Here is a 17,851-nt window from a genome sequence, read left to right as displayed (position 1 = left end):
AAATAAAGTGCTTTGATTATGATCGTGATTATGGAGCAAATGAAAACTCCAAGTGTGTTAAACAAGTTAATTGCAACTTAACTTGACCTATACACATCTTACACTGACATGTAAACAAATCAGACTGACTCATTGCAATCATGAAGATATGACTGTGCCAATGAATAACCCCGCTTGTGTTCTGTATGGCCAGAGTGTGTGTGTGTGTGTGTGTGTGTGTGTGTGTGTGTGTGTGTGTGTGTGTGTGTGTGTGTGTGTGTGTGTGTGTGTGTGTGTGTGTGTATGTGTGTGTGTGTGTTTAATAAGGAGGTCCACGTTATTAAGTTTTTTTCCACATGTGCTTGTGTGTGTGTGTGTGTGTGTGTGTGTGTGTGTGTGTGTGTGTGTGTGTGTGTTCAACATGATAATTTGTCAGTTTATGTTGGGAGGGGGCTAAACAGATAAGCAATCCACGGCTCAATCCTTCATCCTGCTCTGATTATAAATCAGCTGGAGCTCTCAGAAGCAATCAGCAAGAGCAATCTGCAGCCTGCACAGACACCTTATCAATCAGAGAGGACCATCACACTGTCACACACACACACACACACGCGCACATAAACTGGAGAAATACACACTCCCATATTGGTACCTTCCCGCATGCACACAGCCGTAGACACAAAGGCAGGTACGCTGCGATTGTAATTCTACATCCCCAGCCTGCAGCGTCTTTCCTCCTTTTAAAACTCCTTCTCTTTTTTTTGTCTTGTGAAGCGGGATCAGAGTCGCAGCGCGAGTTTCATCCCGCTTGCTGCCTGGCGGCCACGGAACTGCACGGAGCGAGACACATCACTCCTAATTACAGTCTGATATTAATAACAGAGAAATATATTAATCTTGGAGGTAAACACTAAGCCGCTTAAAGGAAAATTGCAAATAAATCAGATTATCATATAGGAATATCCTCCGAATGGGCTGGGGGGGTAATGAGAAGCCAGGGCCCAGCCTCTCCCTCTCTTTCTCCCTCTTTCTCTCTTCCCCACTCTCCTGCAGGATTGGAAAAGGTGTGACTGTGTGTACGTTTGTGAGCACATCTGTGTATTTATAAATCTGCAGTGCGACCCCCCCCCTCCACCACCAGCATCCCCTCCCTCTCTCTGCTGCTGTACTCATTTTTCACCTCCAATTTTATTTTTTCATCAGTCGGGGGGGCGCCGCCGAGCAGATTCAATTAGGTTCTGTGATTGGGCCGCTGGCATTCAGCGGGGTCACGAAAAGGTTAAAGAATTCAGTGGCACAAACATGATTATGGCTCTGTAGCATTTGATCAAAAGTAAGGTTTGTCACGGCAAAGTGGAGCCCCCTCTGTTTCTCGGACCGGGACCACCGGTTTGTCCAGAGTGTGTGAGCGGCTCCACGTGTTGGTGGAGATGATTCATACACTGCATGGAAATTATATGCTGAAGATGCAGGCCGGGAGAGATATACAGACATATGCACAAGTGCGTATAAAGGTGTGGCATGAAAAACACATGCACAGAAACATTCATTCCCTCTCACTCACACACTCACACACACACAAACACACACAGTAATAAAGTCCACCCTTGCAGTGAAATTAAAGCTAGTCAATGACACTGCGTGCTGAGTACACCCTAAATCATTTTTATATCCAGATGAAACAGCCAACATAATACCACCTCTGCACATGTAGCCAATATCACCTGGAGACTATAAAAAACAACAACAAAAAAGACAACTAATCAAATATCATATTGGATGTGTCAGATCCGTGTCAGAACAACAGATTCATACTAAGTATAGGAAATATGGTACAATAACAGTGAGAGATCTTTTTATATTCAAAATGACCAGGCAGAGAGCACATTATGAGATATTGGATTGATAAACAGGCCGGGGTGCTGTTGTTCGGAGAGTATAATAGAACAATAACGTTACTCCTGGGTTAGCAAAGATTGGGTTATGATTTTAATGTGTTTTACAGACACAAGCCCTTCACTGAGAGGAAATTACGTCGATAAATAAGCAGCCTCGCATTTTAAAACAAAGGGAATCAGAGTCAATGAAAAAAATACGGGGTTTGGTTAGTCTCAAATACCTTACAAGACACACAAATGCATGCACACACATTCAAACCATCATGTGGAGGCAGAAATATAGGATTCTGCATGACTTATTTAAACTTTACGGACACATTCTGAATAAATATTCATGCTGTGTGCTTGTGTTTGTTATAGGGTCATCTCAGAAAGGTAAAAACTAAAAACTGGAATGAACAATACCAGAAAGGTTTACACACACACACACACACACACACACACACACACACACACACACACACACACACACACACACACACACACACACACACACACACACACACACACACACACACACACACACACACACACACACACACACACACACACACACACACACACACACACAAGTTGCCCATAAGTAGATTCACAGTGACAGTGAACGTCAATCATCTCATTTTGGGAGTGCCTGTCAATCATCTCCCCTCAAATCACCAGAAGTAACAGCCATAGGGGAGCCTTCCCGCCTCCCACTCGCTGCCACTTCAGGTGTGGAGCAGCAGACGCGGCCTGTCAATAGAGCTGTTTGGTCCTCCGGTCCCTCGCTGCGGCCCTAATTGCCGGTGCCACACTCAAATACGTCCTACACTCCCCAATTCTTGTGAACCCCCTAGCTCCCGCTAAGCAATCCCCCGTTCCATACTCAGGATGGGTATTTACATGCCCCACACCGCGGAGAGCAAACAAGCTCATTTAAAAGTTCACATGCTAATGTGTGACATTTAATCCAAACTTTACACGGGGAAAAGGACACGCAACAATAGATTTTGATTCCTTTCTTGTCCGTGAATCTCATCATCTTTTGCCTTCCATATTTATGAGTAGAAAAAAGGCGGGACACTTTCGTGGGGAGTGAGGGGAAGGGACAGGGAGAGATATATTGTTAGCATGTATTATTTTTATTATAAAACTCTGATATTGTTGATAAGCACAAGTTACACATCGTCTACAAAGAATAGTTAGTATCCCTCTTTCCAAAAGAGAAACAGTCATACTAAACTATTACTATAATAAGAATGAATATTCCACTTTCACTCCCGTTGACATGCAGCCTTGCAAAGAAGACCCATATACAATTCAGATTAATCATATTTTTGAAATAGTACCACAAATAATTAGAAAAGTTGATCAATGTATTGTCAACTTTAAATGGCTTCAGGCTAATGTGTAGCTTATTAATGCAGCTGATTCCCTGAGTTAAAACACACTGTGAAACTCTTAGGAGTTTCCTTCTCAAAGGCAGTATACAGTATCTGGACGCTGGGCCAATGACAATTTAATTTCCAAGGCAAACACCGCTCTGTATCGTTTGCTATTTCAGAAGAGTGGAAAGAATGAAAAGTGGAAAAAGCAAAAAGGCAGCCAGAGGAGTTGTGGTTGGGAGGGTGAGTTGGTGTCTGTGTGTGCATTTCATTTTAGGTTTCACTGCCACACGACATTTTATATTCCCATGCAAATGTATGTTCATTCTAGACTCGAATGGGTATTGTGAGTAATTCGGCTTTTAATCCATGATCACTTGCAGTAGGTATGTGTGTTTATTTAGTAATTTATTCTCCCCTTGGATGTGTTCTAAGCAAAAAAGACAAGATCAAACTACACTGATCCCCCCGGGGAAACTGGGCCTTCTGAGGCCAGATGATGAATTTTCATTTCTTTTATAATTCCTTTCAGGCGGAGGAGTCAAGCTAAGGGTGAGAGGGGAGACCACAGCTAAATGAGGATGACAGTGACACACATGAATGCAAGGAATGTTTTTGTTGTGTTTTCCTTCCTCAGAGAGAAGCGCCTCCTCCTTCTGATGGGACTCTGACAGCTCCTTCTGCTGTCGCTCCACCTGCTTCCTGCTGACCGCCAACTACAGAGACAAGGGGGGGAAACGGCTCAATAATAATAAGAATAGCTCGGACACACCAATGTGGAACACATACAAATAAGGTTACTGAACAGCAGTGGGACATATAAACAGAAAGAAATAAAGACACAGGTGGACTTATGGTGGGCTTTTTTGTAAGAACCAAATAAAAAGGGTCTTCTCTTTCCTCCAGTCTCTCTCTCTTTCACACACACACACACACACACACACACACACACACACACACACACACACACGCAGATCGACCAGGACAGGCCAGGGATGAGAACACCCCATCTGATCTGTGGCCCGTTCATTCATTAGACCCGTGCTCTCCCCTATTGATTTCAGCTTAAATAATGAGAAAGCTTATCCAAAAATCTTTAGCATTTGGGCTCCAACTTAAGAGAATCGATGGGGCCATTTCCCATTTTGAACAGCACATACGCAGGGGTTTTATGCACGGTGAACGGGACAAATCCAGATGCTGATAAATCAATAGGCCTTTTTGTCGATGGACAGGCATGCTTGCACACACACATACATGCAAACATGGACACACATGGCTGATAAATGGTATTTTTGAGGCAATTAAAGTGAGCTGTAAACATATGAAGGCCAATCAATTGGCCAGTGAGGTCTATTATCAAGGCTTTAACACTGATTTAGAAGGGGCTTAAAGGAGCCAGCAGCTTTAAGTGTGCCACAGTCACTTATGCAGATCGGCAGCAGCTAGAGACCCGCACAGATCAGTGCTGCACTCCACTAAGCTGCTCACACAACAACAGGGTCACACTACAGAAACTCAGAACTGCTGCACACAGGGAAAGGGGAGTCAAATGAAAATGTGCTTCTACCTTAAAAAGTCAATTTCTGTGTATTTGCTTACGTGAAGTTCTATTATTTAACCAAGCCTGATATGGAAAAAAAAACACCTTTAGCCAATATTGAAGCAACACATTTATAAATGCTGCTTATGAAATCTTGGCAAACAAACAATGTGGTCAGACAATATTAACTTCCTCTTAGCCATAGGCATTGTCGAAGAATTGTATCATTTATTCTCTCCATAATTCATTTTTCTTCATCCGCAGTTTGCATCTAGGTGAAATAAGGAGAGGGGAGGGGTGGACAATTCTATTTTAGAAGGGGGTAGACAAGCTTGTTAGGAGGAAAACGAATACATCAGCGCTGTCCAGCCTCCAGGCTTCCCCCCCACTGCTTCCACTTTGCTAAAGGTGAGACACGTGTGTTAGCCAAGCTAACCTACAGACAACATTTCCCTGAGGTAATTGGTTCCACATTAATATTCATTTGATTCTGTATTCAGCTGCTATGACAAGCCTCTCTGCTTTGATGCTATGTGCCTAAGTCCACCACACAGTGTTTAACTACGACTTCAGATAAACACTCACATATTCTGCCTTATTCTGAAATACTACACAGAAACAAGTTCAGCTTCTCCCCCTCCCCCCTGAGTGTGTTTCATTTGTCTCTGGTTTCTCTCACGTTGACTTGTTTCAGTCTGCTTGCTGGTGTGTGTGCATGTGTGTTGCTGAGGCATGACATTTCAATTGTACATCCAATCAAATGAGCAGAGAGGCTGGAGGATGGTTGGGGAGTGAGGAGGGGTGCGGGGGTGTTCGGCCGACCGTTACCATGGTGAACCACTTCTGTCAAAACCACCAAGATCACAATCGCTGACCTGCAGTGTTATGGGACTTCTGAATAGAAAACTATACATGAGGATTTCTCTTTCCTTTCCCAGTTTATTCTTTCCTTTCTTCACAAACGTTTGATTTCTGTTTTGTCATCGTTCTTTCCATCTTGTTTGTATATCTCGTTCTCTTTTCTCTCTATGTTTTGGTGCATTTCCATCATTCGGCCTTTCAATCTCTTACATTACTTTTGTTTTAAGACTGACTTATTGAAACATTGTGAGCCCTGAGGTCTTTGTCTGTACTTTCAACATGAGTAAGGTCACAGATTGCATTACAACTGATCCAAATAGAACAAAAACAATTCAAACGAGTGCAGGTTTTAAGCTTGTAAGGGAATTTAGTACATTGCCTTGAGGATTTCTCTTCCTTTTATGTCCTTCCTTTCACAATATTTTACAAACTACCGCCTTTTATTTTGGTGATGGTTTGTTTGTTTCTTTCTTTCATCTTCTTTGTTTATCCCCCTCTTCTTCTTATGTCTATGTATCTCCACATTTCCACCATTTGGCCTTTCTTTCTTATTTAAAATTGACTAATTGAACCATTATGAAGCCTGTGGTGTAGCTGAATACATTATGTATGGCCTGTGCTGGTAGTGAGTCTGTACACGGCCTGTTTTCAGTCATTATAATTCCGTTTGCCAACACACAGCCATTGTGCTAGTCTGGGGTTAGGGGAGATGGTATGATAAAATATTGAGGGCGAGCAAGGCAGCTGCAGATGCTAGCTGTCATGTGTGAGCGAATGAATGTTATGACAAGCATGTTTAAACATTCATGCGGGGAGGAGAGTTTAGGAGGGCTTTTCATTAACACCAATATGTCTTCGTCTCCCTGGAGCAGACACTGCTGGTGTTAGCATGACAACAACGGGGAGGAGAGGAATTAACATCTTGAGAGGAGACTGTCACAGACACACACATAAAGAGAGGTGGAAGCAAACCGTTTTGAACATGAGCACACAGGAACGTACACATTTTTACAGTGGCTGAGTACTTCCTTACATCTACCATGAAAAAGTAGCAAGTAAAATTGGCACTCCGCTTTCAAACTCTGTAAGACAGCGAGACAACGTCCTCTTGTTTACCACAACAACTATCTGAAAGTGTAACGCCGCGTTCTGAGCTGATCAAATAGCTCAAAGTAGAACGGAGCAACACATTCAAACAGGAGTGCACAACAATGACATAATAGAAAATGATTTCTCAAAGGAAGAATAAGGATGTGGGAGGTTTCTAGGCCAAACTTACATCACCCAGCACGCTGTTAGGCTGTCAGGAGATTTGACCCAGTAGCATTCTCTTGACAGTTTCTGGAGACTAGAGAGAAGAAAAGCTATTTGTGGCATTTGTTAGGAACAGAGCAACGGCCAATCTGTTTGCATAACCTTGACAAAGCTTGATGAAGGTAGGGGGCTGAAACAAAAGCACCGGGGTAAATGGATGAACACTGTGTCCATGTACAAAACAAACACTATTTTAATCTCTTACCTAAACCCTATTTACATATCTGTCATGAAAAGCACATGGCATGCACACACAGCGCAACATCATTATGCTGTTACTGCATGTTATTATAGGTAATACACTTTTTAGCTTATAAAACTCCCCCAAATGGAGTGCAAAATCAATACCTATGCTGATGATCTCATGAAGTCAAATCAAGGCAGAGGAACATCACGTATTCTCAACATAAGTGGCTTTGACTTGCAAAACGTGTTTGCATAACATGAGCTTTAGATAATGTCATAAATGGCTTTAAATGCTGCAAGGTGCATTAAAAATATGCACAGTCATCGCTTTTCCCCGCACCTTGATGCAAACATTTTGAATTAATCTAGTTTTCACTGGTCAAGCAATTCCATTTTGATATTTAAATGTGGTGTGCATGTGTGTGTGCTGCAACACTGATCTAATCAGTCTTAAATCAGTTAATAAGCCAAGGACACAGAGAAGATGACTCAGCTAATGTGAGCACGAGCTAATATTAGCATCTCACCCCTGTTGGAGACCTGCGCGGCAGCCAGTGTTTGGTCTTCCCATTACAAAAGTGCAGGCTTTGGACGGTAAGCCGCACAGTTTAGCTCACTACTGTGAATTCCATTAGCACATTAGCGGAGGTGCCATGACCTAATGCTAATGTCGGTGCAGCATTTAATACCTCAGTCCTTTTTTAAAACACCATAAGGCAATTTTGAAGGTAGCCATTAAACCAGTGATACCTAATTTACGACCCACGGGCCAAATTTGGTCGGGGGGGGCGTTTTTTTAATTTCCGACGTGATTTTTTTTGTGCTTTTAATGTGAATGAGGTGCTACATTGCTTATGAAAAAATCCAAACAGAATAATAGAGCTATGATAATAAAAACTGCCCATTTTTTGGGCTGATTAGTCAGGTTATTTAATAAATTAGGTTTAATTAGAAAACTAGGAATTTCAAAGAAGTATTGCACACGTGTGTTTAAATAAATTGCCCGTGATTTGCCAGAGTGGCCCCGGGTCGGAGCAATTTGAGTATTCCTGCCTTAAGCTGTAATAGTAATAATAATCATTTTTAAAAAAGGTAATCCAAATAAAAACAGACAGACATGAAGCTGACAGGTGGTTGTAAGACTTGTTCGACACACCTTGTAACTCTTATTATCATGTCAAAACATTCAGAGGTTACGTTTAAATTGAAGAATATGCAAACACTGGTGCACCTATGCAAACACAGGTGCACACAGTCATGCCAGAGAGCCAAACAGATACACCCATGAACATGAATACCCAGTAAATACAAGTGTGTACGCATGAACTTAGACTGACTGTTAATTAAAAGCCAGAGCATGGAGTTGACTCGGGGCAGGCGGTTGTGCGACACCACAAATCTGGGAGACTTCCTGTAAGACATAAATCTGTTGTGTTCCCTGTCTCTGTATGTCTATCTGTGTGTGTGTGACTTTCTGTCTTGCACAGGCACAACAAAGACAGTCTTGTCTGGGTGTCTCCCTCCCTTAGCTTCCCAGCATTCATTAGAAGCACAAGAAGCTGTGGTTAGGTTCAAAGAAAATCTACATTCTTTCTCTTTCAGTCACTCATTCATTCCCTCTATCTTTGGGCTTTGAGCTGGCGTTTTCTCATTTTCTCCTTCCCTCCCTCTCTCTAAACACTGTCTCTTCCACATGGCCCGGATAATGAGTGGTGAAGCTAAACGAGAGGAAACACGGCTCACTATTAGGATGGGAACGCTGACTGAAGGTTTTAAATAAACGGAGAGAACTTGAGGCCAAATTGTATTTCCAAGGACATAAACTAATGGAACGGGCAGACATTCCCTGAAAAAATACACACTCTGTTTAAACTACCATAATAGTTGTAAAAATATACATGTCCATGTGGATCTAACTGGCAGAAGGCATACAGAAATGTGTATAAAACACATTCATCCTCTCATACGTAGAAAACAGCGTTGCATTCAATCCCATGTATTTCTTTGGCGTGTAAAGCCTTTAATCTCGCATTCAAAAGTAGAACAATGAAGACATGAAAAAAACCATAAATGCTTGATTGTGTCATTTAGAATTAATTAGGCAAATGTGTTTTCTTAAGTGTCTCTGAAATGCTCTCAGGCAGAGAAATCCACACCCACACATAAACACACACTCTATGAGGTTAATTGGGTTATCTATGCTGATTAGCATAACTAATTAGGCTGCTTGTTAACGGATAAGAATTATTTATTCAATTAGCGCTCTGTGTGAATGGATGAAGCTGTGCCTGTGTATAGATCATCATTGGCACAAGTTCAAAATGAAAATGAAGCGAGGCTAAGTAGGCATGAAGAGAGACCTGTATGTCTGTGTCTGTGTGTGTGTGTGTGTGTGTGTGTGTGTGTGTGTGTGTGTGTGTGTGTGTGTGTGTGTGTGTGTGTGTGCTTCATTTATTTGTGCTACACAGATGCTCACCATCAGGTGCCAGACACCCCACCCTGTCACACGCAACATGCCATGCTGTAGCTCTTAAACCCCTTAATCATCATCATTAGCGCGTCTTTAGCATAATTAGCATTGTTAACCAGAGCCAGTCTCTGCCAGTCACAGCGACAGACATATGTCACCCTCCTGGCATCTTTCCAGGCTGCTGAAGAGCCTCTTGTCCCCATCAGGAGGGTTTATACATTTGCATGCTTTCACTGATTGCCGATGGATAACGTAGCAGCTGATGTCCGCAGCGCATTCTGACGGGTGCAGAAATGTCCAAAGGGCTGATTTCTTCTTCTGAGGGCAGACAGCTTGTAACAGCTCTATGAGTTAATGGAACAATGCTGCGCTCATTCCACCAATTTATTCATTCACAAATGCAGATGCCGCCTTTTGTTTGTGATGCTTAACATGCGCTTGGAGCCGACAGTAAACACGAAAGGAGCAAATCAACAACACTCCTCTGGTCTTCGGCTCGCGAGTGAAAACTCACAAACACACTCCAACACTCACAAATAACCAGAGAGGGAAAATGAAAGAGAGGGAGAGCTACATTTACTGAAATTAAACATTTTCTCATCAGCCTGAGGGTGCAGCAGGCCCACTAATGTATTATTCATCCCCACTTCACAAAGGAACATTAATCAATTATGAAGATATGAGGATCTTAAAGTATAGAGGAGAGACGAAGAGCGGCCCGTTCGTATTAATATGCGGCCGCAATCGTGCACCCCCACCACCCCCACCCCCTTGCTCCTCAAATCAATATTTTGCAGATTAATTTGGAGCGGTTGTGGCGAGATGGCAGGATGGAAGGAAGGAGGGGGGTGGAGGGGAGGAGAGTGTCTGAGGTCTGAATTAAGGTGAAGTGTTTTGCTGCTTTTTCTAAGTCTGCGTAAGTGCGTGTACGTGCGTGCGTGGGAATATGCTGTCTTCTGTCGTGCTGTAGGTAAACAAACTGCTCAATTAGGAAAACTGCATCGTAAAATATAAGTTGTCTCTAACTCAGAGCCTCCAGACAAAAAAGTAAGAAATGAAAATATTCTGAGTTCAAACGAGGAGAGACTTTTTTAAACATTAACTCAATTAAAATGATAATTGAATGATTCTAGTCATCTTTTAATTGTGGATGAAGGTGTGATATTTTGAGTTCAGGGGGAATGAGTATCATTTCACACACAAGAATTCAAACGAGGGACCCCAGTAAATAATCTCACATGCAGACCGAGTGCACATATCACCCCTTGTGCAGAAGTTTGGTTATAAACAATAGATCATATATCAACTCACCTCAGATTTTAGAGTAGCTGTCTTCTTGGCCCACTGTTTAACAGCCTGAGCATGGGCCTTCCTTTCTTCATCCACTTTCCTTACCCACTCCTCCCCTCTCTTATGTTGCTCCTGCCTCCCCCTCTCTTCTGCTTTTTGATGCTCCTTTTCATATTTCAGTCTCTGCTCGTGTTCTCTTGGCCTCCATTCCTCCTCTTTCCTCCTCAGTTCCTCCTGAAGTTCCCTCGCTCTTTCATTCAGCTTGGAGATAAAGTCAGAAACAAGGTGAGAGCAGTCACATGTATTATTATGTAAAACAAATGAAGTACAAGTCAAAATAATCAGAGGCATCAAAAGGCCCATTGCAAGGCAGCATCCCTTAAAACTGCTAAAAGTATTTCTATTGAATGCTGCTTTATATTTCTAATTTCTTCAGTGTTCAAAGAGAACACTTCCGACAGAGTATGTTACCATTGTTGTACTTTTCTCTCACTGCTGTCAAGGAACTGGGCTGCAGTCTGGGCCAGGAGGGAGGTAAAATGTTAAGGATTCTCAGAGGAAGACAGTAACTGGTAGTCAATGTGTCTCATTACCCTTGTGCTGTATGTCTTCAATGTATTTTTAAATCGTTGTGCAATAATCATTTATTCAAGCAATCTTTTAAAAAACTTTAAGAAGCTATGGTAGATTATCATATACCCTGACCGATATGTTTATATCTAAATATAACAGCAGTTTTTACTTGAATTCTACCGTTTTTTTATTTAGTTACGAGACAGTTCAGGGTCAGACTGTAAAGCTGAGCCACAGGGTCACCGAGAGGATAATAGTCTGGGTTATGTAAAGGAAACACTTTAACCATGTTAGTAATTCCCATATCATTACAGATGAAAACCTTCTACACTGACAGATTCTAAGGGATAACATCGTATGCATGCCTTTTCCTCCATTGTTACGGATATCATTTGTTTTAATTGGGCCTCATAGGCGTCAGACTCTGGGAATGCTCTGCGTTACACACAACCTGGCTTACTGCTAACGAACAGAGATGAGATTCTGTGGCAATCATCTTTATTAAGTCTGTGTGTACACGAGTCTGTGCCAAAGGATCCATTCATGCATCTGCATTGCAGATGTACCAGTTAAACAGAAACACAGGCAGAATGAAAAGATATATCAACATTTGTTGAAAATATAATTAACAGAACAAGCTCCGGTTACTCCGCTTGTTTCTCTTAGGCTGTGTAATCACACAACCACTAATTAGCTGCAGTGCAAATGAGACAACTCACAAGCAGCATAAACAAACAGTAACCAGCCAACACACACATAAACAACCAACAGGCCAGGTTTACCACAAGCACAAATGCATGCATGCGTGCTTATGTGTGTGTGCGTTTCTGCAAGCTGTGTGTATTTACGCGTGTCTTAACCATAAGCCACAGACGACAGTAAAACAGCAGTGGGTATAATTTAGTGACACCCTGTAAGGAGGTGTGGGAAGGCCGTAAAAAAACTCTCCCTTTTAATCCCGGCCGGCGACGCCATGTTTGTTACCCGCGGCTCTGAGATATGCCGGTAATTCATCACACACGCCTCGGCTTCCTGTTAAACCTGGCTGCACATGGAGCGCTTCCAGCACAGCTGCCAAACCAATATCGTAAAAAAGAAAAGAAAAAACTCCACTTCTCAGACAGCCTTCTAAACAATAACAAGCACTCTGCAGAGAAATCACCTTAACAAGTCAGTTAATTGTGTGGCTAGTCTTAAAGAATAGGCTAAAATGATAGGAATTAGTTTCTTTGTTCATGTCTTATGTAAGGAAACACTTGATTGGACCGAATAGCATGTAGGTGCATGCAATGTAATTACATTTGAGAAAAAGGAAATATTTAGAAAGCTAAATGATCTTAATAATAAGGCAGATGTCAGAAGATTGGGCAGCATCTTGATGACATTTTGAGTGCTGAGTGATCCTGTAGTTTATAATAACCTCACATGAGTAATAGCCCACTTGATTACCTTTTGCTTCTGCTGGGAATTCTCTCTGAGCGTATTCTCCAGGTAACAGATGACCATGTCCTTGGTTTGCAACTGGATTTTCAAATCCTCTAACATGGATATGATCTGAACCAAGGAACCAGAGCTGGAGCAGAAACACAGAGAAAAGGAAAAATAAATGACAATAATAACAGGAAATACGTTGAATTATAAACAGGTTGTACCGTTGGGTCACATAGTGTAATGAAATACAACGTCAGCTGCCGGTATATTCCCTGGTATCATTTCCAGTATATGTATTGAATATGTTAAATATCTTTATATGATCTCAATATAGTCATTCTTTTCAAGGCCACTCTAGATACAGGTTTACTGCATTTGAAATGAGAGTCAACCTTGATGGTTACTGTAATTAAGATGTTTTATTAATTCATATAATGCTCTCTGACCTAAAGCAATATATAAATAAGCAATAAGCTATATGAACAGCATGCCGTGTGTACAAAATGTAATATGTGCTTTATGAGACAAATCTAATTCAAGAGCAGCTAAGAGATGCTGAGCCTGGTGAAATTTGTGGTAGGTGACAGCAACTGATGTGGATGTGTGTGTGTGTGTGTGTGTGTGTGTGTGTGTGTGTGTGTGTGTGTGTGTGTGTGTGTGTGTGTGTGTGTGTGTGTGTGTGTGTGTGTCCCGGCGGTGAAAATATGTTAACTATGCCCAGACACCTTTCTGAGTCACCAGTGACAGCTGTCACACACCCAAGATGGAAGGAGAAAGAGAAAAAGGAAACAGATCACAGTTCTGCAGTACTCCTCACAAACACACATACATATATACACACACACGTGCACGCACACACACGTTCATATTTACCAGCCTCCTGAGATGAGTTATTCTGATGAAACTTTGCGCAGATTAAAAATGTTAAACTCACATTTGATCAAGCGTGTCTACACGTTCGTACCAAGCAGGGAAGGAAAGGCAAGATTTGACAAAAGTGACATGTGAGTGGATAGAGAGCGCTGAGAGTTAAATCTTTCACTTCAGGAAAAAAACAACTTTTCAGTCAAATGGAGTAAAAGCCACAGAGGAGAGTGTGAACAAACTGACTTTAGATTACAGCCTGTTTCTGTGTCTGGAAGGGAATGGAGTGTGTGCTGCTCTGCTATCTATTCCCTTTTTCCTATTCCACTCTAACTACAGTGTTCCTTTGTTATGAATTATCACTTTGCTGAGCATTTCACTAAGAAAATCTGTTTAAAAAAAGAATGGAGTGTACTCCTAAGCATGCAGAGAAGCCTTTATTATGTATATAAATGTGTAGACAGACGATCTTTCCCCAAAGATATGCACAAATAGCAATCCCTAACTTTTACAGAGGATAAAACCTTCTACAGTTGCATTAAAACATGATTATTTTAGGGCCTTTTAAATGGAGGAAAAAGCTTGGTCTATTCATTAGCATTTACAAAACTTATTTTCCTGTCAGTTTGGAGAAGAAATACTTAAATCAGCCCCAATTTAGTAGAGATTATTAAATGACGAATGGTTTGAAATGGGAACTAGTTGTAAATGGAAAGAGGGTTTTGGAATGACAAGTAACTGCAGCCAATTTCATCCTTATTTTCACCTGCACAGTGGGATGGTTAGAGTGCTGTGTGTACGACAGAAAACACTCACTAGCTGAGATAAGGAACATCACTTTGTCTTGGCCAATATTCTTATTAAACACACATGCACACACACCCAGCTTTGTAGTCAACAAAGATTGAAAAATAGAAGAAAATAAGCACAATTTGTATTACTTAACGGTACATAAGGTTCTATTTTCTGCACCGTTAATGGATGAAACTGAATTTAATTCGACAGGTAGAGGCTGTAATCTACAGTTTGTTCGCTACTTTTTGGGAAATGAATACAAAAACAATGTGACCTGCAACAAGTCACAATGCAAATGTATTCATGTGATTTAACATGTGTGAATGTGCGTGCGGGGGGGGGGGGGTGGGTGCATATCAGGTCATGATTATGCATGTAACAAATGAGGCTATATGATTTACCATATTGTTATATACAATAAAGCAGTTGTGCTAAACAAATGACACAATGTCAAACCAACAGATGAACAGGGAATTCCGATTTAGAGCCCTAAGTGTTGTTATGATTACTGTGCGGACAGAGAGCGGGGTGTGTGTCTGTACGTGTGTATGTGTCACCGTGAGTGTGTGTGATATTAAAGTCGACTCTCGATATCTCAAGCTGTCACTCAGGCCTATTAGGCAAGGCTAACAAAATTAGTCATGAATATGCAGTAATAACATGCAAATTGCCACCCCTTCCCCCTGCCCTGTGTGTGTGTGTGTGTGTGTGTGTGTGTGTGTGTGTGTGTGTGTGTGTGTGTGTGTGTGTGTGTGTGTGTGTGTGTGTGTGTGTGTGTGTGTGTGTGTGTGTGTGTGTGTGTGTTTGCGGGTGTGTGTGGGTGTGTATGCCTGTATGTATTTGCCCTCAGGGCTATAGACATTGGATGTGTAAACCCAATCCTTTCTACATCATTACAGCAACAAGACATAATTCATAAGAATAATATAAACATGCATGTAGTCTGGCATACATGCACAACAAGCAAATACACACACACAAGCATGCACGCACACCACAGGGGACACAGGTGGGTCCCCTCCGCTGCCCTCTTCATATGCCACGGTTAATTTACTGCAGGTTGCTGTTTAACACGTCTACGTCGCGGAAAGCGCTTTTAGATTCCCAGTGCCGCGTTTTATGCTTAAACACACACTCATTTGTGCGTGTGCGTACACAAACATGTAGATCGTCTGTTGCCTCCGTGTCCCCAGGGTGATGTTTGACACAGCCTGGGTGCTGCCACAGCAATTAACCCCCCTGTTAATGAGAAGAGCTCTGTCAAGCAGCCAGATGGCACCGCCTGGCACGCTGCCATTCACACACACACACACTCACACTCACACTCCTGTCTCCCCCTTCTGTATACCTAACTGTTGCTGGTTGACAGTGCCCCGCACCCATCCCTCTTCTTCCCTTCTCTCCTGCATTGTCTTCCACAGCACTCCCCCCCCTCCCCTCCTCCATCTCTGGCAGCTGCTTATCCATGCAGCACTGCAGATGTCACAACTCACCAGCTGGGAGAACAGCAGGGGAGGAGAGGAGAGGAGAAGAGAGGAGCTGGTTGCATCTTCACATTTGACAGGGAAGCAACCAAGTGCATGAAGATTTATAGATTAATAGATTGATTGATTTTGGCATTAATGTTCAGATGTGCACGTTTTTATTACAGAGAAATGTAGGAGTTGCATTTTACTTTCTGGTCTTTTCATTCTATGTATATAACTTACACCGTTGTGTCACTTGCACTATTTATGTCAATCTTTTTATGTCTTAAGTATACTTTGTGTTGCACGGTTGGAGTCTTAATATTTCGTTGCCTAGTTATCGTGTATTTCACAATAACATGTTTGATTCTTGTATTGTTTCTAGAATCAGCTGTATTATTATGATTTTATATATAAATCCATTTATAAGAGAGTGTGATTGGTATGTGTACTGTACATTTCCCGCTGTGTGTGTGCTAATGAACGTGGCACTTGGCCGGGGCACGGCCCGTTGTGTGTGCCTGTCTGCATGTCCACACAGCAGCCCACCAGGCTGGGGTATTGATCAGTTAGCTTGCCCTAATAGGAGAAGAGGAGCCTGACCTGGGAAAGTCAATATGGAGAAAAAGAGACATATCCTCCTCCCGTCCTGAGAGAGAAGTGGGAGAGAGGGAGAGAAAGAGAGGGGAGAAATAGAGTCAGAGATAGAAAGTAATGTGCATCTACTGGAGACCTTGAAAATAAAAAATAAATGTTGGGAGAAGAATCAGGAGACTGTCTCGGGCAATAGAGAAACAAGCAAAGCCATGAGGAAAATAATAATGAAGCTCCAGTCTCCTAAGCCTAAATATCTTATCGCTTCAGAACAAAGAAAAGTTTTAGTTGAATTAGAACAGTTACACCGAGGGATTCTGCCAGAGTGGAAATAAAGTAAGTTCCTACCGTTCCCAAATGAGAATCAGGATATTCTGTCAAAGCTTTTTCTCTTTACCTAACTAACTCTCAGCATTTGACTGCTTTTGGCAAAGGAAAACAGCTCCAACTCAAGTGTGAAAAACTCTGCAGGATATCATACTAGGGGAAAATAATTAAAAAATGTGAAGGAAGTGGGAAAATAAAATACTGACACCCACTCACACATCAATACATCGATAGATCAATCTGTGTGTGAGAGTGTGTTCTGCACAGCTAAAATATATAAATAAATCTGTAGATAAACAAAAAACCAGAGGAAAAGGAAAAGTAGATAAAAGACTTAGCTTTCACCATGCTCACATTTACGCACACACACACACACCTGGCTGAGTGATGCTACCCTGGAGGGTGGCTTCAATCTGATGTGTTTAATGTTGACGCTGGTGGCAAGAAACACACACACTCACCCACTGTTTCAACCTGCCTGTCAGGAGTCCTGATTTACTCATTTCATTTTTTTTATTTTATTATTATAATATGTGCAGCCATTTAAAACGCTCAAGGTGTGATGCAAATCCCCGCGCCTCTGACAGACGGTGCGCTGACGGAGGATCCATCATGCCCTTCGGTGCCTCTCGCAGCAACGGCAAAGAAAAACCGCAGCCGCAAACTCAATTGTGCCAAATTGTGCCAGACCACCAATTCCTGCTTAAGTTTAATTGGCTGCACTGCCAGCTGTCAAACTACTGACTGGTTACTTCTAACCGTAACTGCCTGTGTTCCTAGTTTTCATATTACAGCTTCTGAATAAAACAATATTGAATGCAACTCTATGTTTGGAAGGCATTTGATTTAGTTCATGTAATAAAATTAAACATTACAATGTCAACTTCTAGAATGTA

The 17,851-nt window shown here is 41.9% G+C and overlaps 1 protein-coding gene across 1 annotated transcript in view; it reads right to left on the bottom strand.

The window, feature by feature from the left end:
• Positions 1 to 17,851, bottom strand: part of LOC134884195 (trichohyalin-like) — an 85,663-nt gene that overhangs the window by 54,570 nt on the left and 13,242 nt on the right. Inside the window, exons 4-6 of the mRNA XM_063912901.1 lie at positions 12,928 to 13,051; positions 10,927 to 11,166; positions 3,876 to 3,957 (exon numbers count right to left, since the gene is read on the bottom strand). Of these exons, the coding sequence (XP_063768971.1) occupies positions 3,876 to 3,957; positions 10,927 to 11,166; positions 12,928 to 13,051 (446 nt within the window). The remainder of the gene's footprint in view (positions 1 to 3,875; positions 3,958 to 10,926; positions 11,167 to 12,927; positions 13,052 to 17,851) is intronic.

The sequence above is a fragment of the Eleginops maclovinus genome, chromosome 21, assembly GCF_036324505.1.
Source record: "Eleginops maclovinus isolate JMC-PN-2008 ecotype Puerto Natales chromosome 21, JC_Emac_rtc_rv5, whole genome shotgun sequence".
Classification (NCBI taxonomy): domain Eukaryota; kingdom Metazoa; phylum Chordata; class Actinopteri; order Perciformes; family Eleginopidae; genus Eleginops; species Eleginops maclovinus.
The sequence above is the reverse complement of the archived record's forward strand: the minus strand, read 5'-3'. Positions and strand labels throughout refer to the sequence as shown.